Source organism: Notolepis coatsorum (genome assembly GCF_963971535.1).
Source record: "Notolepis coatsorum genome assembly, chromosome: 1".
NCBI lineage: Eukaryota > Metazoa > Chordata > Actinopteri > Aulopiformes > Paralepididae > Notolepis > Notolepis coatsorum.
This window is the reverse complement of record NC_140165.1, coordinates 146,438,489-146,459,065: the sequence shown is the minus strand read 5'-3', so window position 1 is coordinate 146,459,065 and position 20,577 is coordinate 146,438,489. Positions and strand designations below refer to the sequence as shown.

At 41.1% G+C, this 20,577-nt stretch overlaps 1 protein-coding gene across 1 annotated transcript in view; it reads right to left on the bottom strand.

Annotated features, from left to right (window-relative positions):
- Nucleotides 1-19,483, bottom strand: part of polr3d (polymerase (RNA) III (DNA directed) polypeptide D) — a 36,341-nt gene extending 16,858 nt beyond the window's left edge. Inside the window, exons 1-4 of the mRNA XM_084325809.1 lie at nucleotides 19,354-19,483; nucleotides 5,283-5,436; nucleotides 3,588-3,631; nucleotides 3,329-3,486 (exon numbers count right to left, since the gene is read on the bottom strand). Of these exons, the coding sequence (XP_084181935.1) occupies nucleotides 3,329-3,486; nucleotides 3,588-3,631; nucleotides 5,283-5,435 (355 nt within the window). The 5' untranslated portion in view covers nucleotide 5,436; nucleotides 19,354-19,483. The remainder of the gene's footprint in view (nucleotides 1-3,328; nucleotides 3,487-3,587; nucleotides 3,632-5,282; nucleotides 5,437-19,353) is intronic.
- Nucleotides 19,484-20,577: the final 1,094 nt, after the last annotated feature.

The following is a 20,577-nucleotide window of genomic DNA, read 5'->3' as shown; positions in this document are numbered from 1 at the left end:
CTGGAACCAGAAGAACCAGAGTCGAGATCAGGCCATCGCCGGAGCGACGGCACCAACTCCTCGGCTCTTCGGAGAGGCAAACTATCCATCGGCTGTCTCCTGGGCTGGGTCGGCAACCACGAAAGTGGCAACAGCCCAGCACCAGAACGCACGACGGAGGCGGGAATGGAGAACCGCTGGTGAAGAGTAGGTCTAGCGGGTCTACTCTCCGCAGAATACATTATGACCCAAACTTCTTCTTTACAACAGATATGAGAGAAGAAAAAATTAAGCACAATGTAAACTCGTCACAACTCTTTTCAACTAACAACACGTCAAGTGGGGTACTACCGGGCACTTCCTTGTGGTGAAAGCGAGAAGGAGGAGAGCAGGTGACCACACACCTGCTTATGAAGGTAAGCTGATGAGGGGTGTGGTCAGACTAATACTGGTATTAATAGAGCTGCCGCGATAACCGCATTACCGCAGTATCGCTGTTGCATCACGCTCACCGCAGAGTTAGGCTGAATACCGCGTCACCGCTGTTTTTGATCATAATAATAAAGTTGGCTTGCGGCTTGCGGCTCTGCAGATATACCCTACTCGGTTCCAAGCGGCCCTATTGGGTAGAAGTGGTACCAGAAAAGTCATGTGAAACATTGCAGACCACTGACTGGTCAGAAGAGAGACGCGTCACACTTTGTAGCCTCTGAACAAAAACAGAACGCCGGCGCCGCCATCTTTACTGCCTCGCTAAGGATGCATTTCATTCAGGATTTGTTTGCGTCTTTGCGACAGAACCAAGTGCAATAAACAAAAAAGAATGGATTCACTGTGTATTCTGCCTTATTTATTGATGAAACAAAACCGACATCAACCCAATTTACCACCGAGCGGAGAGTTTAGTGTCACAACAAGATCGCTGATGTGTTAAGTTTGTTGTTGTAATATTAGCCTAATACTACCGTCAGCCGATATACACGAGAGGTAACGTTAAACCCGGGTTTGCTTGGTAGAATACACAATGAGAGGTAACGTTAGCTTTGGCAGAATAGACGCAACGAGAGTCTGGTTAATGTTGTTATTGATTGATTGATTGATTGAAACTGTGTTAAACTCTGGCTTGCTGCAAGCCCTCGGACATCTATGCCCACGGAGCTTTCAGTGTACACAAGCGAGCGGCCCCGCCTGCATCCCCACACGGAGACAAACGGAGTACTACCTGGCTGCAGTGGAAAAGGAACGAAGTACCAGGTGCCTAAAGCGGGTCGAGTCGAGTAGGTACTATGCAGTGGAAAAGCGCCATTAGACTAGAGGCAGGCTATAAGAGTAGACTACTAAAAAAAAAAAAAAATGCATTCAAACTTTTTTTTTTTTTGTGCGCACTGTGCGGTAATAACCGCGGCGGTAGGAAATATTTCACAAATTCGTGCGGTAAGGAAAATATCAATACCGCGGCAGCTCTAGGTATTAAAGGATAACTCCACTATTTTGGGAAATTAGCTTATTTAACATGTTCCCTGGAGTTAGACAAGAAGATGCATACCTTTTTTGTCTCTGTGCGTGCATTTTAGCTTTGGGAATAGATGCTCCGTTAGCATAGCTTAGCTTCATCACTGGAAGTGAGGCAGGACAGTAGCCTTACAGTGCCTTACAGTGTATTGCAAGGTCTGACATTGACCAAACTTGATATGCATGACCTTGGTGGGCTCTAGGTCAACTCCTGAAAAGGGGGTCAATGTCAGACCTTGCAATCAAAAGTTAGGGGCGCACTGAAATTATGGCAAGGGTTATTAGCCCCCTAACTTTTGATTGCAAAGTCTGACATTGACCCCCTTTTCAGGAGTTGACCTAGAGCCCACCAAGGTCATGCATATCAAGTTTGGTCAATGTCAGACCTTGCAATACACTGTAAGGCACTGTAAGGCTACTGTCCTGCCTCACTTCCAGTGATGAAGCTAAGCTATGCTAACGGAGCATCTATTCCCAAAGCTAAAATGCACGCACAGAGACAAAAAAGGTATGCATCTTCTTGTCTAACTCCAGGGAAGATGTTAAATAAGCTAATTTCCCAAAATAGTGTTGTTATCCTTTAAAGCAGTGGTCAACAACCCGTCGATCTTGATCGACTGGTCGATCTTTGAGACTGTCCCTGTAGATCTTTCCATGAAAATTAAAAATTAATTTTTTTTTTCTTTCTTTTTTTAGATCTTACACTGAGAGTCCACATTACAGTTCTACTTTTGTTTTGATGTGAAAAGTGATGCTGCACTTAGCACTGACTGAGAAAGTACACATACAGGTCTACTTTTGTTTTGATGTGAAAATGATGCTGCACTTAGCACTGACTGCACTTAGCACTGACTGCACTTAGCACTGACTGAGAAAGTAAACATTACAGTTCTACTTTTGTTTTGATGTGAAAAGTGATGCTGCACTTAGCACTGACTGAGAAAGTACACATTACAGTTCTACTTTATAAAATGCTAATTGTAAATATGTTTGTCAATGTTAATAATATGAGAAAGTCCACATTACAGTTCTACTTTTGTTCTGATGTGAAAACTGATGCTGCACTTAGCACTGACTGCACTTAGCAGTTAGCACTGACTGAGAAAGTCCACATTACAGTTCTACTTTATAAAATGCTAATTGTAAATATGTTTGTCAATGTTAATAATATGGGAAAGTCCACATTACAGTTCTACTTTTGTTTTGATGTGAAAAGTGATGCTGCATAAGATGACTGCACTTAGCACTGACTGATAAAGTACATAATAGTTCTACTTTGACGTTTTAATGTTGGACCAAAGCATTGCATGTAATTAGAATACAGGCAAATAAAAGTCATTTAGTTTAAAGTACAATCTTGGCTGTCTTTTTCTCTCAACGCTTCAATAGGTAGATCTTGCCTTCACCAAAAAAAATAAAAGTGATCTTGGGCTTAAAAAGGTTGGTGACCACTGCTTTAAAGGTACATTTGTGGAATTTATTCAGTGCGCGTGCACGTACGCGAGGGAGTGCATGAGTGATGCCAAGCGGATCCCCTAATGAAACAGAACTACAGACCTAATGGCTCCTGTGTAGACCATTAACTTACTAAAACACACCAACAAAAACACAGTGTAACATTGTCAACCAATTGACCATATTCACACCGTGGCCATTTTGTTCTTATGTCATGCTCAAGTTGGGATGCCTTTGTGACCCTGGTGGAAAGGAATCCCAACCTGAGCATGACATAATACCAAAATGGCCACTGTGTGAATATGGTCAAATGAACAAGGGCTAGAATATACAATATCAGGGGAATGTATTGATGACATTAAACTGTAATGGTATTAGTTACCTCTCTTTTTCATCACCATCTCTGCAGGACCCTGTTCAAAGATGGAGTGAGACTGGATGACCTCTGCACGACCCCGGCCTCTGCCCCTGTCTCTCTGGCCCCGCCCCCCCCGTTCTGCGTCCCTCCGCTCTCTTCTTGGGCCGTCCTCAACCTTTGTTCTGTCACAAAAGAACACGTTTACCATCAACAGTCCCAAATACAATACAGCCATGTCTATCCTCTCAGAATTCTTTTTCTTGTTCCAATCAACTCAACTTACTCATCTTTGGCTTTTCGGCCAATGATATTGGGGGCAAAGGTTTTCTGAAAGAGAAAGAACAAAAACACAATTTAGGTTGAGTATGAGTGCCTAACTATCCAATAATTTATAATAAAACACAAGATATCAACAATCAACAATCAAAACACAATCCCCTTGACAAATATCTATGCTACTCATAGTGGTCAAATAAAAAGGTAATGTGTATATGTGTGTGTGTGGGGGTGGGCACTGGGGGGGTGGGTTAGGGTAAGGGGTGTAGGGAATAACATACAAACCCGGTTTAGGGTAAGGGGTGTGGGTGCACGAGGAAATGGTTCAAATGTGAGCTCCAGGTATTGACAATGCCGATGCTACATGCCCTACCACATGGCCCCTAATGGCAACCACAACGCAACGTGTAGATAGATAGGCATCGAGAGCCAGCATATCACCAGGGTTATCAAGTGGACACCTCCCTTCACTGGTGTTAGTTGGAAGTTAGGCCCACGACACCATGGGAAGGCTCAACAGCTAGTTCCACAGTCCCAGAACCACCTCCCTCCATGCTAGCTCCCCTTTTTCCATGATATCCACACGCTGAACATCCTTGTTATCCTATGTGAAAAATAGAACAATTCCTGATACCAATATCACACGTGAAACAGCAACAACAGAGAAGAAAATTTATACTATTACCTTTGTTTACTTTGGCCCCCAGCTGACATTATTTCTCCTCAACCAAATCTACTGACTGCCTTTCAATGCTTCTTGCGACATCTCATTTACCACTTTTCGCGAACTCCGCCCACAAATCCCCAACTCTCCCAATAATGACTCAATCGTGCTATAAATCCTCTACATCCTACTTCCACCAGACAAACCCTAGCTCTCCATCCTCGCTGTTCAGTTTCTGCTCTCAAGTCTGCATATCTATGCTTTTTTCCTTTCATATGCCTCCTCCACTGAATCCTCCCAAGACAGTAAATTCTATAAAATAAACTAACCGCTGACTAACAGACCATAATACTAGGTCAGGCCTCAAGTTAGTACGAACTATCTCTCGTGGAACAACAAGATTTCCTCCTAAATCTACCTGCATCTTCCAGTAGCTCCACTTAGGTGGCCTGACTCCTAAAAACCTACCTCCTCTACATTTCTCTACCTCACGGACAAATTGAATGGCTGCACCCTCCATCCAATTACATCCTGAATTCACCTGTACTCTTCTACTTTCAATTCCTGCCGCTAAGCTCTTCAAAACCTGGTCATGTCGCCATGTATACCGGCCTTGAGAAAGACTAGTCTTACAGCCTGATATAATATGCCTCAAAGTTGCCATCTCTGAACACAGTGGACACAACAGGCCCCCCATCTACCCACTGGTCTAGGATCTGTAGTGATGGCAGCTTTCTCAAATTCAATACAGGTACGGCTTAAACTTAAGCTTTATTATGCCTAGCCATGGTGGTTGAGCTCAGACCATGTAAATCTGCAGGATCTCTGTCATGGTGGGAAGACCAGTCATCATTGTATCTATTTAAATGTACACAGACTTTCATAACATTATTTACCACAGAGTCCCTGAGTGTATTCCAATAAATATTTTTCAACATAAAAAAGGAGAGAATGCGTCTATTGACACTACATGATTTGTTTTTAACATAGTGCTGCAAATGGAATGAAATGCAACATCAGCCTTGGCTATTACCATACCTTCTTTACGCCTCCTAAGGTGAGGTCTCTGGAACGCATAGAGGGGAGCCGGCCTGGAGAGATGGTCGCTGGCAGGCGACGGCCCATAGGAAGACCCCTGCCACTCCCTCCAGCTGCTGGCATGTGCTGTTCACCAGAACCTTGCTCTGCCATTCTGAACCAGAGACATCAAAAAGAGCCTAAATATACAGTTGCTTGAGATTTCTAGTTCTATCTACGAGTGCATATCAAATTGCGTGTGTACATTTCAGATTTGTAAAAGAGTGGAGAAAATGTTTTGTTTTCTTCAAATATACTTGCCAAGAATAAACCATAATGGTTTCAGCTATATATTTTAAAAAGAAACACGTTAACTGATCAAGTTGTCAACTATGTTACCGACAAATATGTACAATTTGAAACTCTTTGAAATAAATTTTAAACATTAATACAATCATCACTACTGACAGATCATGTGTCCTTTGGTCAACATCTGTAATTGAGCTTATACAATTTCACAGAATGTAGTCGATGTTCTGGACATTTTCCCCATTTACGACAAATTCATTAAGATGTTTGTTTTCAGAAAGAAATATAATGGTAACATAGTTGACCGGACATCAACGAGCAGAAAAATTCATTCAAGTAATACTACATTTGTTTAGTCATTTATCATTCCGTTTTAAAGGTCCCATGCATTATAAATGGCCTTTTCCAGTGTTAGCATTGTTTCCTAGCAATGGGGGATTATATCAATGTGGTCTGTGTCTCTAATTATCATATTGACTCATCAGTCTAGTCTCGAGTTTACGAGATCTTCCCGTTCTGATTTGACTGTTTTGCTGACGTGAATAAGGCACTGATTGAGCAGATTGTGATCCGATTGTCTCTGTGGTTGTAGTCACCGCCCACAATTCGCTCAACAGAGCGAGCGTAATTACTTCCTCAAACAGGGTGCAGAGTCCGACAGACAGCAGAGAACGAGCGAGAGAGAGAGGGACCGCGCGCAGGAGTGGGACCGCGTGCAGGAGTGTGTAAAAATGTGTGCGCACCGCGGGATGAGAAGCTCCTGCCCCGCGGTCGGGAGGTTGTGTGTAAATGCTCCGTGTGTCTCTCTCCATCTCCCCCTCTCCCTCGCAGTCGGGAGCACTCGCATATCACTGTCAAAATATCTTTGCGCATGCTCCCACGTGCACGGCCGTATTCCAATCCGTGCAATAATATTCACAGAGGTATATATTGTCATTTGAAACAAGTTACCAATGCATTGTCCCGTGGAATTATGCCCCCCGCGGCGAAATTAATTAGTCTCCCCCTCAATCTCTCTCCGTCTGCCAATCGCAGACTGTGTGGGTGACTGTCACTCAAAGCGCTTATGGGCAGAGCCCATCCAATAACAGCCTGAAATCCTGAGGTAGAAAAATGATGCTTTCGAGTACTCGAATAGAAATATAAAATGAATTTTTTTGAAAAAAAAAAAAAACGTACAGATGTGTTCCATAGACTCACAGGAATTGTGTAAAGTTGCCCAAATAGTGCAAGGTATAGCAATGCATGTCCCATTTAAATTAAACTTTTGTATTTAATATTGCATGCATAAACAATTGGGTTTAAAGAAACAAAAAGTTTCTAAATGGATGAACACCTACAATCACATGACATTTGCTCCAATTCATTTACATTAACGCATTGAACGCCAAAAACGAGTATTCTCGTTTTTTAAAGCCAACAGTTAACTCATTCAGCGCCAGCGTGTACCCCCATCTCTGCTGTCTCTGGGCCGTTTTTGCGATATTTCATGATCTTTGCGGAGCTATTGTATATTATGGAGACAATAGTATGGCTAATTTGACAGACACTATTTGTAGTACAACATGTAAAAAAAGAGTTTGTTTCTACATACCTTTGTTTGTTCACAATTCCAATATAAACATTGCCTCGTTTCACAAAAATCCAAGTTGATTTCCTGGAATGCGAGTTACAGAACGTTTTCTGCGGGTATGCGTAAATCATGTTTTTTGCTCGCCTGAGACCCAGGTCAAAGGTAAACACATGGCCTTGTTTCTTCACAAAGCCGGGGGGGGGGGGGGGGGGGGTCATTTATCCGAAGCAGCGATCATATAAACGCATGTTTTATGATGGAGTTTCTGTAAAGTACACGTAAAAAGGCGTTACCTTTGTTTTAGATGTACTCCATTTCTCATGTCGAGTCCAAACGTGTCTTGAATCAGAACAGGATCAATACATATAGCCTCCATCCGTCTACTTCATCTGCTCGGGCCAGACTATATCACGGAGCCAAATAGGTTTCTTCATCGGTCGATTTGGTTATAGTAGGGCTGGGCGATATGGCCTAAATATGATATCACGATATTTTCTGACCTTTCGGCGATACACGATACACATCACGATGTTTTTCTTTTTTACCCCAAACAATTCATTATGAGGCTTACCAAGACAGTATTTGAGTTTGCAAGCTAACATTAAAGACAAAATAAAATACCAATGCATTTAGCATTTTTATATTAGATTTAGATTATTAGATTATATATTGCATATGAGATATTATATGATTTAGATATGAAATATGATGAATTGAAAATGGGGGACCCTGATGTAAACAAGACTAAAGTCTTTCTCTGGTCTGCATCCCCTTAACTCTTTCAGTGCCACTCACGAGATTTCTCGTGTTTTTTTATAGATGGTTGCTAGCCACTCACGAGATTTCTCTGATTTTTTTTTTTTTTTTGCGATCTGAAAAATTATTGCATCACCCGAGCCTACCCGAGTATAGCCGAGGGGCGCCGACGATCACTGTGGAAAAAAGCGCCCCCTGTCGTCTCCCAGATGACATAAGTGATTTTGGAATGGACTCAATGAAAATGACCCACATTTTCCAGTTCACTGATCCAGCCGGGGTTACCACAGTTCATTCTGGAGCCTCAGATCCCCGCGGATCATAGAGATCTACTGTGTCGCGTTGGATCCATACACTTATCGATTTTTTCGAATGGTGATCAGGAATTGGAATATACCAGTTGGATACCATCTGATGTCAGGTAAGGACTCTGTGTTATCAGTGGTAGGATAATCGGAGTAAGTTTGATGAAGTTATAAGCTGTTTTGTGAAATGTCTTCTTTCGGTTTCATTGTAAAAGTCCGAGGGGAAATCAACAGGGCGATTATCAGTGCGCGGCCGTAATGTGCGTGCGTGCACGTATAATATTGATCATCTAGCGTTTATTTGAAAACGATTCATAAAAAGGCCGACGAATATCAACGTTGTGGAATATTCCACTAAAAGACGATTTTCATAGAATGCTCCAGAATGAGCTGTTTTTTATATCAAAACGGGGGCTTTTCTAACTGCTCTGAAACGGAAACGACGCGATAAAAAAAGAATCTGCCTTCACAGCACTGACTGGAAAATAGTATTTGATAATGCGATGGGCAGATTAGACACATAGCCATAATTTAAAACATAGATTAGGCGATATTAACGTTAACATTGGCGCGGATGGTGGCATTCAAGCGGTAAAACGGAAAACCAGGCATGGCATTGAAAGAGTTAACAATTGTATGTATTGAGCTGTACTGTACCCATTCTGCAATATGTTAAAGTTTTAAATCGATCAATCAATAAATAGCATTTTAGCATTTTTATGAAACTACTGTATATATGTATGTCTCTAAATGTTTTGATGAATTGAAAATAGAGGACCCTTATGTAAAAAAGCCGAAAGTCTTTTTCTGGTCTTCATCCTCCTGTACTGTATTGTACCCATTCTGCAACCTTTTAATACAGGTCATTCATTCATTCTGACGGAAACATAATCATTTTGATTGACAGTCGAGTCTGCCAATGACGTCACACCGCTTGCACCCGCCCTGCTGTTCTTAGCACCAATCGGCAAGCGTTATTAGTTTTTGACTTCGTGAATGTCCCGTGTGCTGAACATCAACAAAGCTACTAACGTTAGCTCCCCGCGGCCGTCGAGTAGGAGACCAGTGCTTCACAGGATGACTAAATGAGGCATAATGATTTTACTACAACGAATGTTATAATAAAAGCCTTTCCATACATCTGTCTGATTGAAAACTTTATTAACAGACCGTGGAATGGGCATATCTCAGCACAGGCTGAGATATGAACGAGTAACGTGTGGACAGATTGACGCGACACAATCCTCTTGGGCAAAACATCACGATATCCACGATACGTTGAAAAAGTGTATCGTTAATGAACTGTACCCGATATTTATATAATATCGTCATATCGCCCAGCCCTAGGTTATAGTTGTTTTTAGAGTTGTTCCGATACCGATACCAGCATCGGAAATGCCGCCGATACTGCCTAAAATGCTGGTATCGGTATCGGCGAGTACGCGTAAATTCTAGCCTCCGATCCCATGACGTCATTTATCTCCTGCGGAGAGTGAGGATTATAAAATGAACGTGTTTTAAAGTGTGATGCTGTTTGTCATTTTAACAGCAGATACACTTTTTTAAATTCCATTGTCCCCGACAGTGCGTGTGACGGGGAGCTCGGACGGGATGCGTTTTGCTTGCTGGTGTTATGATAGCATTAGCTGAAAAGCTAGCTAGTTGGAACAACATCCCCCCGTTACATCAAATCAGATGATCACCTGTCCTTTCTCCAGGACCTGACACTGTCCGTCTATCAACAATAATGCACCCACGGTAGGCCTGCCGCGATAAGCAATAAATCGATTAATTGCCGCGATAATTAAAATGAATGCAATGATTTTGACGGGCGCGATTAATTGCTATTTGCGCGTTTGTTTTAATGACGCGGAACCAGTACCCCTCGTCAGTCACTCTCCGTGTGGGGGGCCGCTGGCTTTACTACAGAGCACAGCACGGGAGCTCCGTGGGGCAACGCCACATAGCTTAACTACATTTCTCAATAGTGTTGCTCCTTTTAACCAAGTAGCGTTATTTGTAGTGTAACGTTAGCTATTTTTAGACCCAAGTAGTTACTCGCTACTGCCCGGAGAAACTGGACTGCTAAATAAAGACGAAAGATCGAGCGTTGATGCTCATTCAATGCTAACAACATTAGCTAAATAGCTAACAAACGAAATACAACGTATAGCATAGCTACAACACAGAATAACGTTAATACAATTACATGCATCATTGTTTACAATGAACGGGTGGGGCTAGTCAGGGGTGCAGTCGTAATATGGGCGAAGGCCAAACGCCCGCGCACGCGCGCATACATGTTCCCTCGGTTGCGCACAGAACAGATGATACACCTCGTCTCATCCTTCCAGTCGAGAGATCAAGCAACCCCCCACCTACAGGGCTTGTATTTGGTTGTCGGTATCCTATTATTATGCAAAGTCTAGGTGATAAGTGCCGGCGACGAGTCATTTTTGTGTCGTCGCGCCGGCACTTACCACCTAGACTTTGCATAATAATAGGATGCGCGCACTTCGGCCTCAGTGACGAAGCCCAAACGTCGTTTGACCGCGTATGCCCAGCACTGCACCCCTGGGGCTAGTCAAAGGACTGGACACGGGGACAAGTTAACCATGAATTAATTTATTATAACAGGTAGTTTCGAGTCGTGCCTACGCACCACAGGGCTACTATTCTATTATATACGTATTTGACGCTTCCTCCTCATCGTTGATTGCCTGTAGTAGCTGCATCTAACGTTAGTAGCTAACGTTAAAACTAACCTAAAGTTAGTTGTTCACCAACAATCTCAACATTTGTTTTATCATTAGCTCAAAAACACAGAACCGGACGAGACAAGTTGTCCACTCATAGGATAATCACAACAATACTTCCGGTCCGGTCGGTGGGCTTCAAAATAAAAGTCTAAAACACGGGAAAAGACGGAGCGGTGGGCTTCAAAATAAAAGTCTAAAACACCGGAAAATACGTTTATTTTGTACAGCGTTTTCCTCCACGAGTACTCGAGTACATCATGTGATCAATCGATCTGGATTATTTTTGCCCATCCCTAGTTTATCCTGTGCTGAAGTCTCCATTCCAATAGAGATAGTATATATTTTAGTCTTTATTTGATTATTGTTTCACTGCCTTTTTATTTATTACGTTTCCAGTTTTTTCCTCACACTTTATTAACATTTTGTACATGGTACCGCGGCGCAAGGTACATTAATAATACATGTACCGTACTTTTCGCACTATAAGCCGCACCTGACTATAAGCCGCAGCAGCTAAATTGAATGATGTGTACATATATAAGCCGCACTGGACTATAAGCCACAGGTGTTTTAATGTTTAATTACCATATGTAATTAGCATTGGGACACAATACTGTCGGACAAATAACAAGAATTAACTCATTTACAAGTTGTATTAAGTTTAGCAAATAAGGGAACAGATAAATTAGGGCTGGGCGATATAACGATAACGATAAATATCGCGATATATTTTAATAATCGATATCGAATATCGAAATTAAAAAAAAATCGAAAAATCGTTTTTTTTTTTTTGCCTGCAACAGGGCAGTTTTAAAACCAGAGACAGTGGACAGACTTGTCTTTCTTGCCTGCAACTTAAAGTAATGGCTTTGCTTGTCCAAATGACAATACTGACCAAATTCAGATTTCTTTTTCTCTTGTCCATTTATTTTGTTTGCTTTCTAATTTAAAATACATTTTGAAACCGTCTGTACACAGTAGGATATGTGTGCTAGCAGAACTAGACTCCAGTCACGAGTCACAGTGCACATGTGCGGTGGTTTGTCCACCAAAAAAGCGCCAAAAGATCGAAAATAAACTAGCAGAGCCAGAACTGTTCAACTCCTCTGGAGCCACAGCCAGCAGAGAAGCCAGTTTACTTTAGCTTTTAAACCAGCTGCAGCCTGAGAACTGGAGTGTGAGGGGATGTAACACTAAAGATGGCGGCAATGACAAAGAATTGCTGCAAAATAAACATACATCCGTTAAAAAAAAAAAAAAAAAAAAAAAAAAATTATACTTATAACAATTCGATAATTATCGATATCGAGAAATAAAATAAAATTATCATATCGTTATCGCGATATGATTTTTTTCCATATCGCCCAGCCCTAAGATAAATAACATTTCAATGCAGTCAAAAAAGCAATAGTTTGATTTTTACATTTTCGGGTTTGGTCACGTTGAGTCACATATAAGCCGCACCGTTATATAAGCCGCAGGGTCGAAAAATGGGGGGGAAAGCCGCGGCTTATAGTCCAAAAAGTACGGTACATGTTAAAAGGATGACACAAAAAGCCAGACAGAGGGCTTGTTTCCAGTTTCAGTTTGTTTTATAATAAACAATCAAACTGAGCATTTTTTTATTTAGGATATTTAAAATGTCTTCCAATGTTAAATAAAAGTGTATTGCACTTTGAAACGGTGTCCTTGCATTATTATGCTATTATCATTATATTAGTGAATTTTTTAAAGAAAAATGAGAACTTTTGGGAAATAAATTTCTCCAAAAAAAAATTCTCTAACCGGTCGAAATATCGCTTATCGCGTTATTTCCGGGGGCAATTAATCGCCCAGCAAAATGTGTTATCGTGGCAGGCCTAACCCACGGTGAATCGTATTTAAGTTAAGTAGCTACTGACTAGCATTAGCTGACTAACGTTATCAAATGTCAATGCGGGGAATACGAGCTAGGTCAGCTAGCTTAGCTTGATACCGGTACCGTGGCTAAAGTTGGTGCTATTCATAATCCAGCAATAATGGATGCAGACCTGCAAGCAAAGTACAGCAAGTTCCAAGTGCCAAAGGATAAGAGTCTGAGGCGGAGTCTCAAAAGAGAATATTTATTTTGCATCGAAAATCACAACATGAACGTTCTATCTGCTACTAGCTTACAGACTGGGTAGCGAGTGCAACACCGCCTAATGTCCGTGCAGAGCGTTGGAGACGGAGTAGGGTATATCTGCAGTGCCGCAGCCCCATACTCATTGATTAATGATACTAATACTAATCTATACAATCACCTGTTGTTGAATAAATACCATTACTTTCTAGTTATTACTAAAAAAAACAGTATATATAAAACAGTATCTGTAAAAAAAAATCGGTATCGGCCGATACCCAAAGCTTAGGTATCGGAATCGGATCGGGAAGGAAAAAATGGTATCGGAACTAGAGATGTTCCGATACCATTTTTCCCTTTCCGATCCGATTCCGATACCTAAGCTTTGGGTATCGGCCGATACCGATATTTATCCGATACCAGTGCATAAATTTTTTTTTTTTTTTTTAAATTATATAAATTATACTTTTTTTTTTTTTTTTTTTTCAGATACTGTTATACTGTTTTTTAGTAATAACTAGAACGTATAGTATTTATTCAACAACAGGTGATTGTATAGATTTGTATTAGTATCATTAATCAATGAGTATGTGCTGCAGCACTGCAGATATACCCTACTCCAATGATCCACATGGACATTAAACGGTGTTGCACTCGCTACTCAGTGGCTCTGCAGATATACCCTATTCAGTCTGTAAGCTAGTGGCAGATAGAACGTTCATGTTGTGATTTTTGATGCAAAATAAATATTCAACATTCTCTTTTGAAACTCCGCCTCAGACTCTTATCCTTTGGCACTTGCTGTACTTTGCTTGCAGGTCTGCAGCCATTATTGCTGGATTATGTGAATAGCACCAACTTTAGACACGGTAACGTTATCAAGCTAAGCTAACTGACCTAGCTCGTCTTCCCGCATTGCCATTAAGATAACGTTAGTAATAGTCAGCTAACGCTAGTCCGTAGCTACTTAACTTAAATACAATTCACAGTGGGTGCATTATTGTTGATAGACGGTCACGGACAGTGTTAGGTCCTGGAGAAAGGACAGGCGATCATCTGATTTGATGTAACGTTAAAAGCGGATGTTGTTCCAACTAGCTATCTTTCCAGCTAATGCTATCATAACACCAGCCAAACATCCCGATTCCCGTCCGAGCTCCCCGTCACACCGCACTGTCGGGGACAATGGAATTTAAGAAAATGTATCTGCTGTTAAAATGACACAGCATCACACTTTAAAACATGTTCATTTTATAATCCTCACTCTCCGCAGGACTCGGCAGGAGATAAATTACATCATGGGATCGGAGGCTAGAATTTACGTGTACTCGCCGATACCGATACCAGCATTTTAGGCAGTATCGGCGGCATTTCCGATACCCGTATCGGTATCGGAACAACTCTAATCGGAACATCTCTAGTTGTTTTACATTTTACCAGTAGTGCTTGGTCCAACATAGTCCAACATCATAGTCTGGTGGAAACACACCTTATCATCCATAATCATCATCCATAATCCGTTTTGTCTTCATCATATATCCAATAGTTCGCTCGCCATTGCATTGCAGCCAGGTTACTATTGTGTGCTCAGGTCAGACTATAGCATGGAGCCGAATAGGTTTCATCGGTCGATTTGGTTATAGTTGTTTTTAGGGCTGCAACTAATGACTATTTTGGTAGTCGACTAATCTGTCGATTATTTTTTCGATTAGTCGACTAATCGGAAAAACAATTATATAAAAAGAATAAAATAAAAAAAAATATATATATATATATTTTTTTGCACTACCTATCTTTGTGAAAGTGGCTTCTCAGCTCTGGTCCAGCTGAAGACAGAGCAGAGGAACAGATTGGACATTGAGCATGACCTCAGAGTTGCTTTGAGACTCTTGTCAGGACCAAACAACATCCCCAGTTATCCCATTAGTTCTCCCAAACTTACTAGGGGTGGGAATCACCAGTTTAATCACGATACGATACGATATCGATTCTTTGGACAACGATACGATATTATCCGATATCACACAGTCTGCCACGATACGATACGATTCGATTCAGGTGCCTGCGATCGATATGAGACGATATTATGTGCCCATTTAATACAATCAGTAACATTTAAATCAACAAAAAAAAAGGCAATGGAAATATCATGACATTTTTATTTTTGAGCTCTTCCAGACATTTAAATGAAAAACAATCTATTGTTTTTAATACAAATAGACCTCCTGTTCACTGTTTTTGGTTCATTTTTCTTTTTTTTCTCGATATTAATATCCTATTCACTGTCACAGAGCTGTATTTTGACTGGAAAAGCATATTGGGAGTCCCAAGGTGCAGTACCGGCCAGATCCTGTTAGTGGGGCTATCCCCGAGAATGCACCCTCCCAGTCCCCACTTCTCTCTGCCTATGGCTCTGGGTTAGCTTGTTAGCTCACGCTAAAGTAACGTTATCTTCGATCTTTAACGCGACGTGGGCATAATGGAGTGACAAGGATTGCAAAGCAGGTTAGATGCATTGGACCCGTTGTGGAATAAAATAGCAGGGACATGTTTTGGGTCACAGAATAGGCACACTAGTCTTGCTCTAGATGCTACTGCTGTGTTGATGTTAAACGGAGTTTGAGTTTCACAACACTGGGCGCGGGGCGATGACGTCGCCCTCGCCGGATTTTCAAAATAAGAGTATCGCAATATGAATTGATCTTTTTACGTGGCATCGATCCTATTTGATTATTGATAATAGATCGATATATCGATCTGGATCGATGTATCGTCCCACCCCTAAAACTTACTGTCGGTCTGTTATGTTAAGCTAAGAAGTCTTCAGCTGGCTGGACCAGAGCTGAGAAGCCACTTTCACAAAGATAGGTAGTGCAAAAAAAAAAAATATATATATATATATATATATAATAATATTTTTTTTAATGACTAATTGACGCAACAATTTCTCATCTACGATTTTTTATAATCGACATCGTCGATTATGTCGACTAATCGTTGCAGCCCTAGTTGTTTTACATTTTACCAGTAGTGCTTAGTCCAACAAACGCACCTCATCATCCATAATCATCATCCATATAATCAATTTAGTCTTTTTCATAATATCCAATAGTTCGCTCTAGGCGATCGCGATTCTCGAATGTGTCCTTCTCACTGCTACTCGCAAAAGAGTACCTAGTTGTTTTGGGGCTGTGGGGCCGGCACTAATAACACACCAATAGCTGGCTGATGATGTTCATAAGGTAGGCAATACTGCCACCTGGTGGATTTCGATTGTCATTGCAATTCCAACGTTATGCCAGGAGGCTCCAGGGGACTGTGTAGAACGGGGATCAAAAGAAAAAGTCAAACGACCTAAACCCGACTTCTCTGGTTTGGCACTCAACTCGCTGGCGAGATAACCCGACTTTATTCATGATTGGCGCCGAATGAGTTAACTGCCAAAAGAAATCTATTTTTTTTTTTTTTTTTTTTTTTTTCTAAACAGCCAGGCGGACATTGGTGTGTGATCCCTGAAGCTCTGAGGGAATTGGAATTGAAATGACGATTGAATGCCGATGTGGCAGTATCGCCTACCTTTTGAACTGGGCTAGTTTAGTGTGGGGGGCTCACACGCCGAAGTTGAGAGCACTCGAGAGGCAGAAGCAGTGGTAGAGAGGTACCAATGGCGATCGTGAACTTTGAGATTATTATGAAAATAATATAGTTGTCAGGCGAGCAACTCGCACAAAATGTGCATGCTGCACAACACACGTCATATCTCGCGTTCCAGAAAACAAGACTGGATTATTTTGGGACAGGTTTTAGCCTGGGATTGCGCAAGAACGAAGGTATGTAGAAATCTTTTTCCCTGTTGGGAGTATAAATATTTGCCTGTCAAATGAGCCATACTATTGTCTCCATAGCTATAATATAGAATATACGATGGGTCTGCAAACATCATGAAAATTGTCAAAAACACTGGTGCCAGGGAGTAAAGATGGAAAAACAGCATGGCAGTCAATGATCAACATGTTTTATCTAATAAAATAAAGTTTTCAGTCTGTTCATCTCACTTCAATCATTTTTATTGCAGCAAATGGGATTCTCAAGCAGACAGATGTCAACACTAATCTGTGTTGCATGTACCTGACAAACTGAACTGTTTGTATTACAGTCATATTCCAACTTAACTGAATGCACACGTGTGCGTGTGTCTTCCTTATACAAAAAGAAATGCATGCATTTTTTTTGCATAATAAAATATCGATGCTTGGCGTTCTTGTATCGATACAGTATCGCGATGCAAAGTATCGCGATACTATACTGTATCGATATTTTCCCCCACCACTAGTAAATGGGTAACTTATGTGACGGGTAACGTAGACAACATTTATTTTGGGCCTAAACTCCACATATGCAGGCCTTCTCCCAGATGTCAAATCTAGATCAATTAATTTTAACATACAAAATACTTGTATCACTTTTAATAACACTTTTCTGAATAATATTGTAACTTAACTCACAATTAATCTACTCTAGGTCTATACAACACTTTGTCAAATATCATGAAATATGCGCAGTGAACTAAGCACTCGCCCAACACCGCAGAGACTCTGGGATCTAATCCAGTCAGCGGTACCTCCGGCTTGGTCAGTCGTCCCTACTAACACAATTGGCAGTGTTAGCAGGTGGGAAGCCGGTGGGGTACATGTGTCCTGGTCGCTTCTATACTTTAGGAAAGTGGCTTGTCCTTCCGCGTTCCCGTTTTGCGCTCTGATTGGCCACGCACGTTTCTGGTCATGTGACATGTGCGCCAATCGTGGGACGGCAAGTTTTTGGACGGTTAAGCTTAGGCACTCTTTCGAAGTTGGTTAAGGTTAGAGTTTGTCTTAGAGCGTGACGGCAAGTTCTTTCAACGGTTAAGCTTAGGCACTCTTTCGAAGTTGGTTAAGGTTAGAGTTTGTCTTAGAGCATGGCGATAGAACGCCAGGTCGTTTGCAGGCTGTTCGACGCGGAAATGGGCAAAGACACAGCTTGTCACGCTATTGGGCACACATGTCACATGACCAGAAACGTGCGTGGCCAATCAGAGCGCAAAACGGGAACGCGGAAGGACAAGCCACTTGCCTGAAGCATAGACGCGTCCTGGTCGTTGTAAACTGCGACTCCTACTGGTCAGTCGGGGCACCTGTTCAGCAGGGTGGGGATCTGGGGAAAATAGCGTGAACCTCTGCACACGTTACGTTCCCCCAGTGAAACTCCTCGCCGTCAGGTGAAAAGAAGTGGCTGGCGACTCCACATGTATCGGAGGAGGCATGTGGTAGTTCTACACCCTCCACAGACCGGCAGTGGGGCAATGTGCGCAACGACCAGGAAGGGCATAACAACTAAATTGGGATGGGTGAAAAATACTGAAAGCCCCCCCCAAAAAAATTTATAATTAAAAGAAATTATATCATGAAATATCAGAAGAGACATACCTCATGGTCTTTCCATATTATGTTCTGAGGAAATGACATCACACAATGTAGGTCACATGATTATGGGACTAACCTTTTTTGGGAGGAGCGGTTTCTTCAATGGGATTTCTCAAGACGCACATTAAAGAGATATTTAACAACTAAATTGTATAATTGCTATATTTCTTTTCTGGTCATGATTCTCTTATAGTCATTAAAGGACAATGTTAAGAATATTTTACATAATGCTATTTTTAGTGCTTTCAGTTAACTGGTTGAAAAATTAGGACAGCAAAAAACCTAACCGAAATTAGTTAATTCAATACTTAGTGATATTATTTGATAAAAGACTAATGTATTACAACAAAAAGCATTATTGATATTATGAATAAAAATGTCTGACAATGAATAAGATATAACCCACTGACATGAAATGTACCTGCAATTTGATATTCACTCCTATGCATGCAAGATACTCAATTCTACCGAAGTGAATAGCGTTCTAGAAATGTTAAAGAAATAAAGTCAAAACATCAGATAAATCTACTGATGTTATAGTTTGCAATGCATAAATTATTCACCCCTAGTTTAAAAAGTGGCTGATCAGCTTTCTGAGTCTGATGCAATAATCAAGCTGCCCAAGTTCTGTGCCAGTCATATATTTGTGTATCAATCTAATGAGACGTGTTTGTTTGGATTGGAGAGTGTTTCTTGTGAATCCATACAACACACCAAACACGTTTAACGTTAATGCAAACAAGCCATAGTTTAGCTAACGCTAGTAGCTAACGATTAACGTCACGTTGCCAGAATACTCTTTTTTGACAGACAACTTGCTAAATATTTACCTTATGTATATTTTTTCAGATGTCCAGCAAATAAGAAGATAACCACAAACGGTTTGCTAGAATTAGTTAAAAGAGGCAGAGGACTGGAGTACTGCTATCTCACACACTGCATGCTGCACAGCGCCATGACACTACATACGTGACGTAATCATCTGTGTTTTTGAGGATCAAATATGCGCAGCATTTTTGTCTGCGTAGACTCAAGTGTAGATATATATCACTAGATGGCTCTAGGCGGAGTCTCCCGCATAGTTCACCGGCGGCCATCTTGCTTGAGTGGACCACTGCTGGTGATGATCTGCACAAACAAAATACTCTTAACTTGCTGAATTTTTTACGGATTTACAAACGGTTTGATTTATTACAAACATTATTAATTTAACGTGGCTATGATTCTTGCTTGGGAGAATTTTTTAAATATTTTTTTTTGAAAATACATTATATGTATGCAGTATGATAACTACATCTCTGACGTTTTTAACAAACCAAACGGTTGAAAATTGAGCAAGCTATGGTTATTTCAATAGTACATGCACCATAGACATGCATGTTATGAGTGGGCGTGCTCCACCCATGCAAGATGGCCGCCATGTGGCAAATGTCAGTTGCAAGGCTTCACTCTGCAACATTTTGATGTAGAACTCTTTGTCTGCAACTTCATAACATTGAAGGGTCAGTATTACACATTTTATTCAATCTATACTCTATAACAATAGACTATTTTGTTATAGGTAACCATTTTCACCATCTATTTTTAGAAAGCTTTTGATACAAGGGTTTCATAGAGGTTTGCGTTATAGTCCTACAATAGAAAAATAAATCTGTATTACAATGTGTAAAATAGTTTTGTTCCAAAATATATAGAACCTGGGGTTCCAACAAAGTACACAAATACAATGGATGGAAAAGGAAGAACAAACTTTATTAACAATAACACAATTGGGGCGTCTGGGTAGTGTAGAAGCACTCGCCTACCACCACAGAGACCCATGCAGGTTTAATTCCCGGTAGCAGTACTTCCGCCATGCCAACATAATTATTTGGCAGTGTTCGTGGGTGGGAAGCTAGAGGGGTATTTACATTTTACATTTAGTCATTTAGCTGACATTTTATCCAAAGCGACTTACAAGCAGGAAGGGTACAACCAGTGGCGGTTCGTCCATAGTGGGCGCTAGAGCGCCGCCCTCCCTGGTTAAAAGAGAGGAGAAGAAGAAAATATTTTTT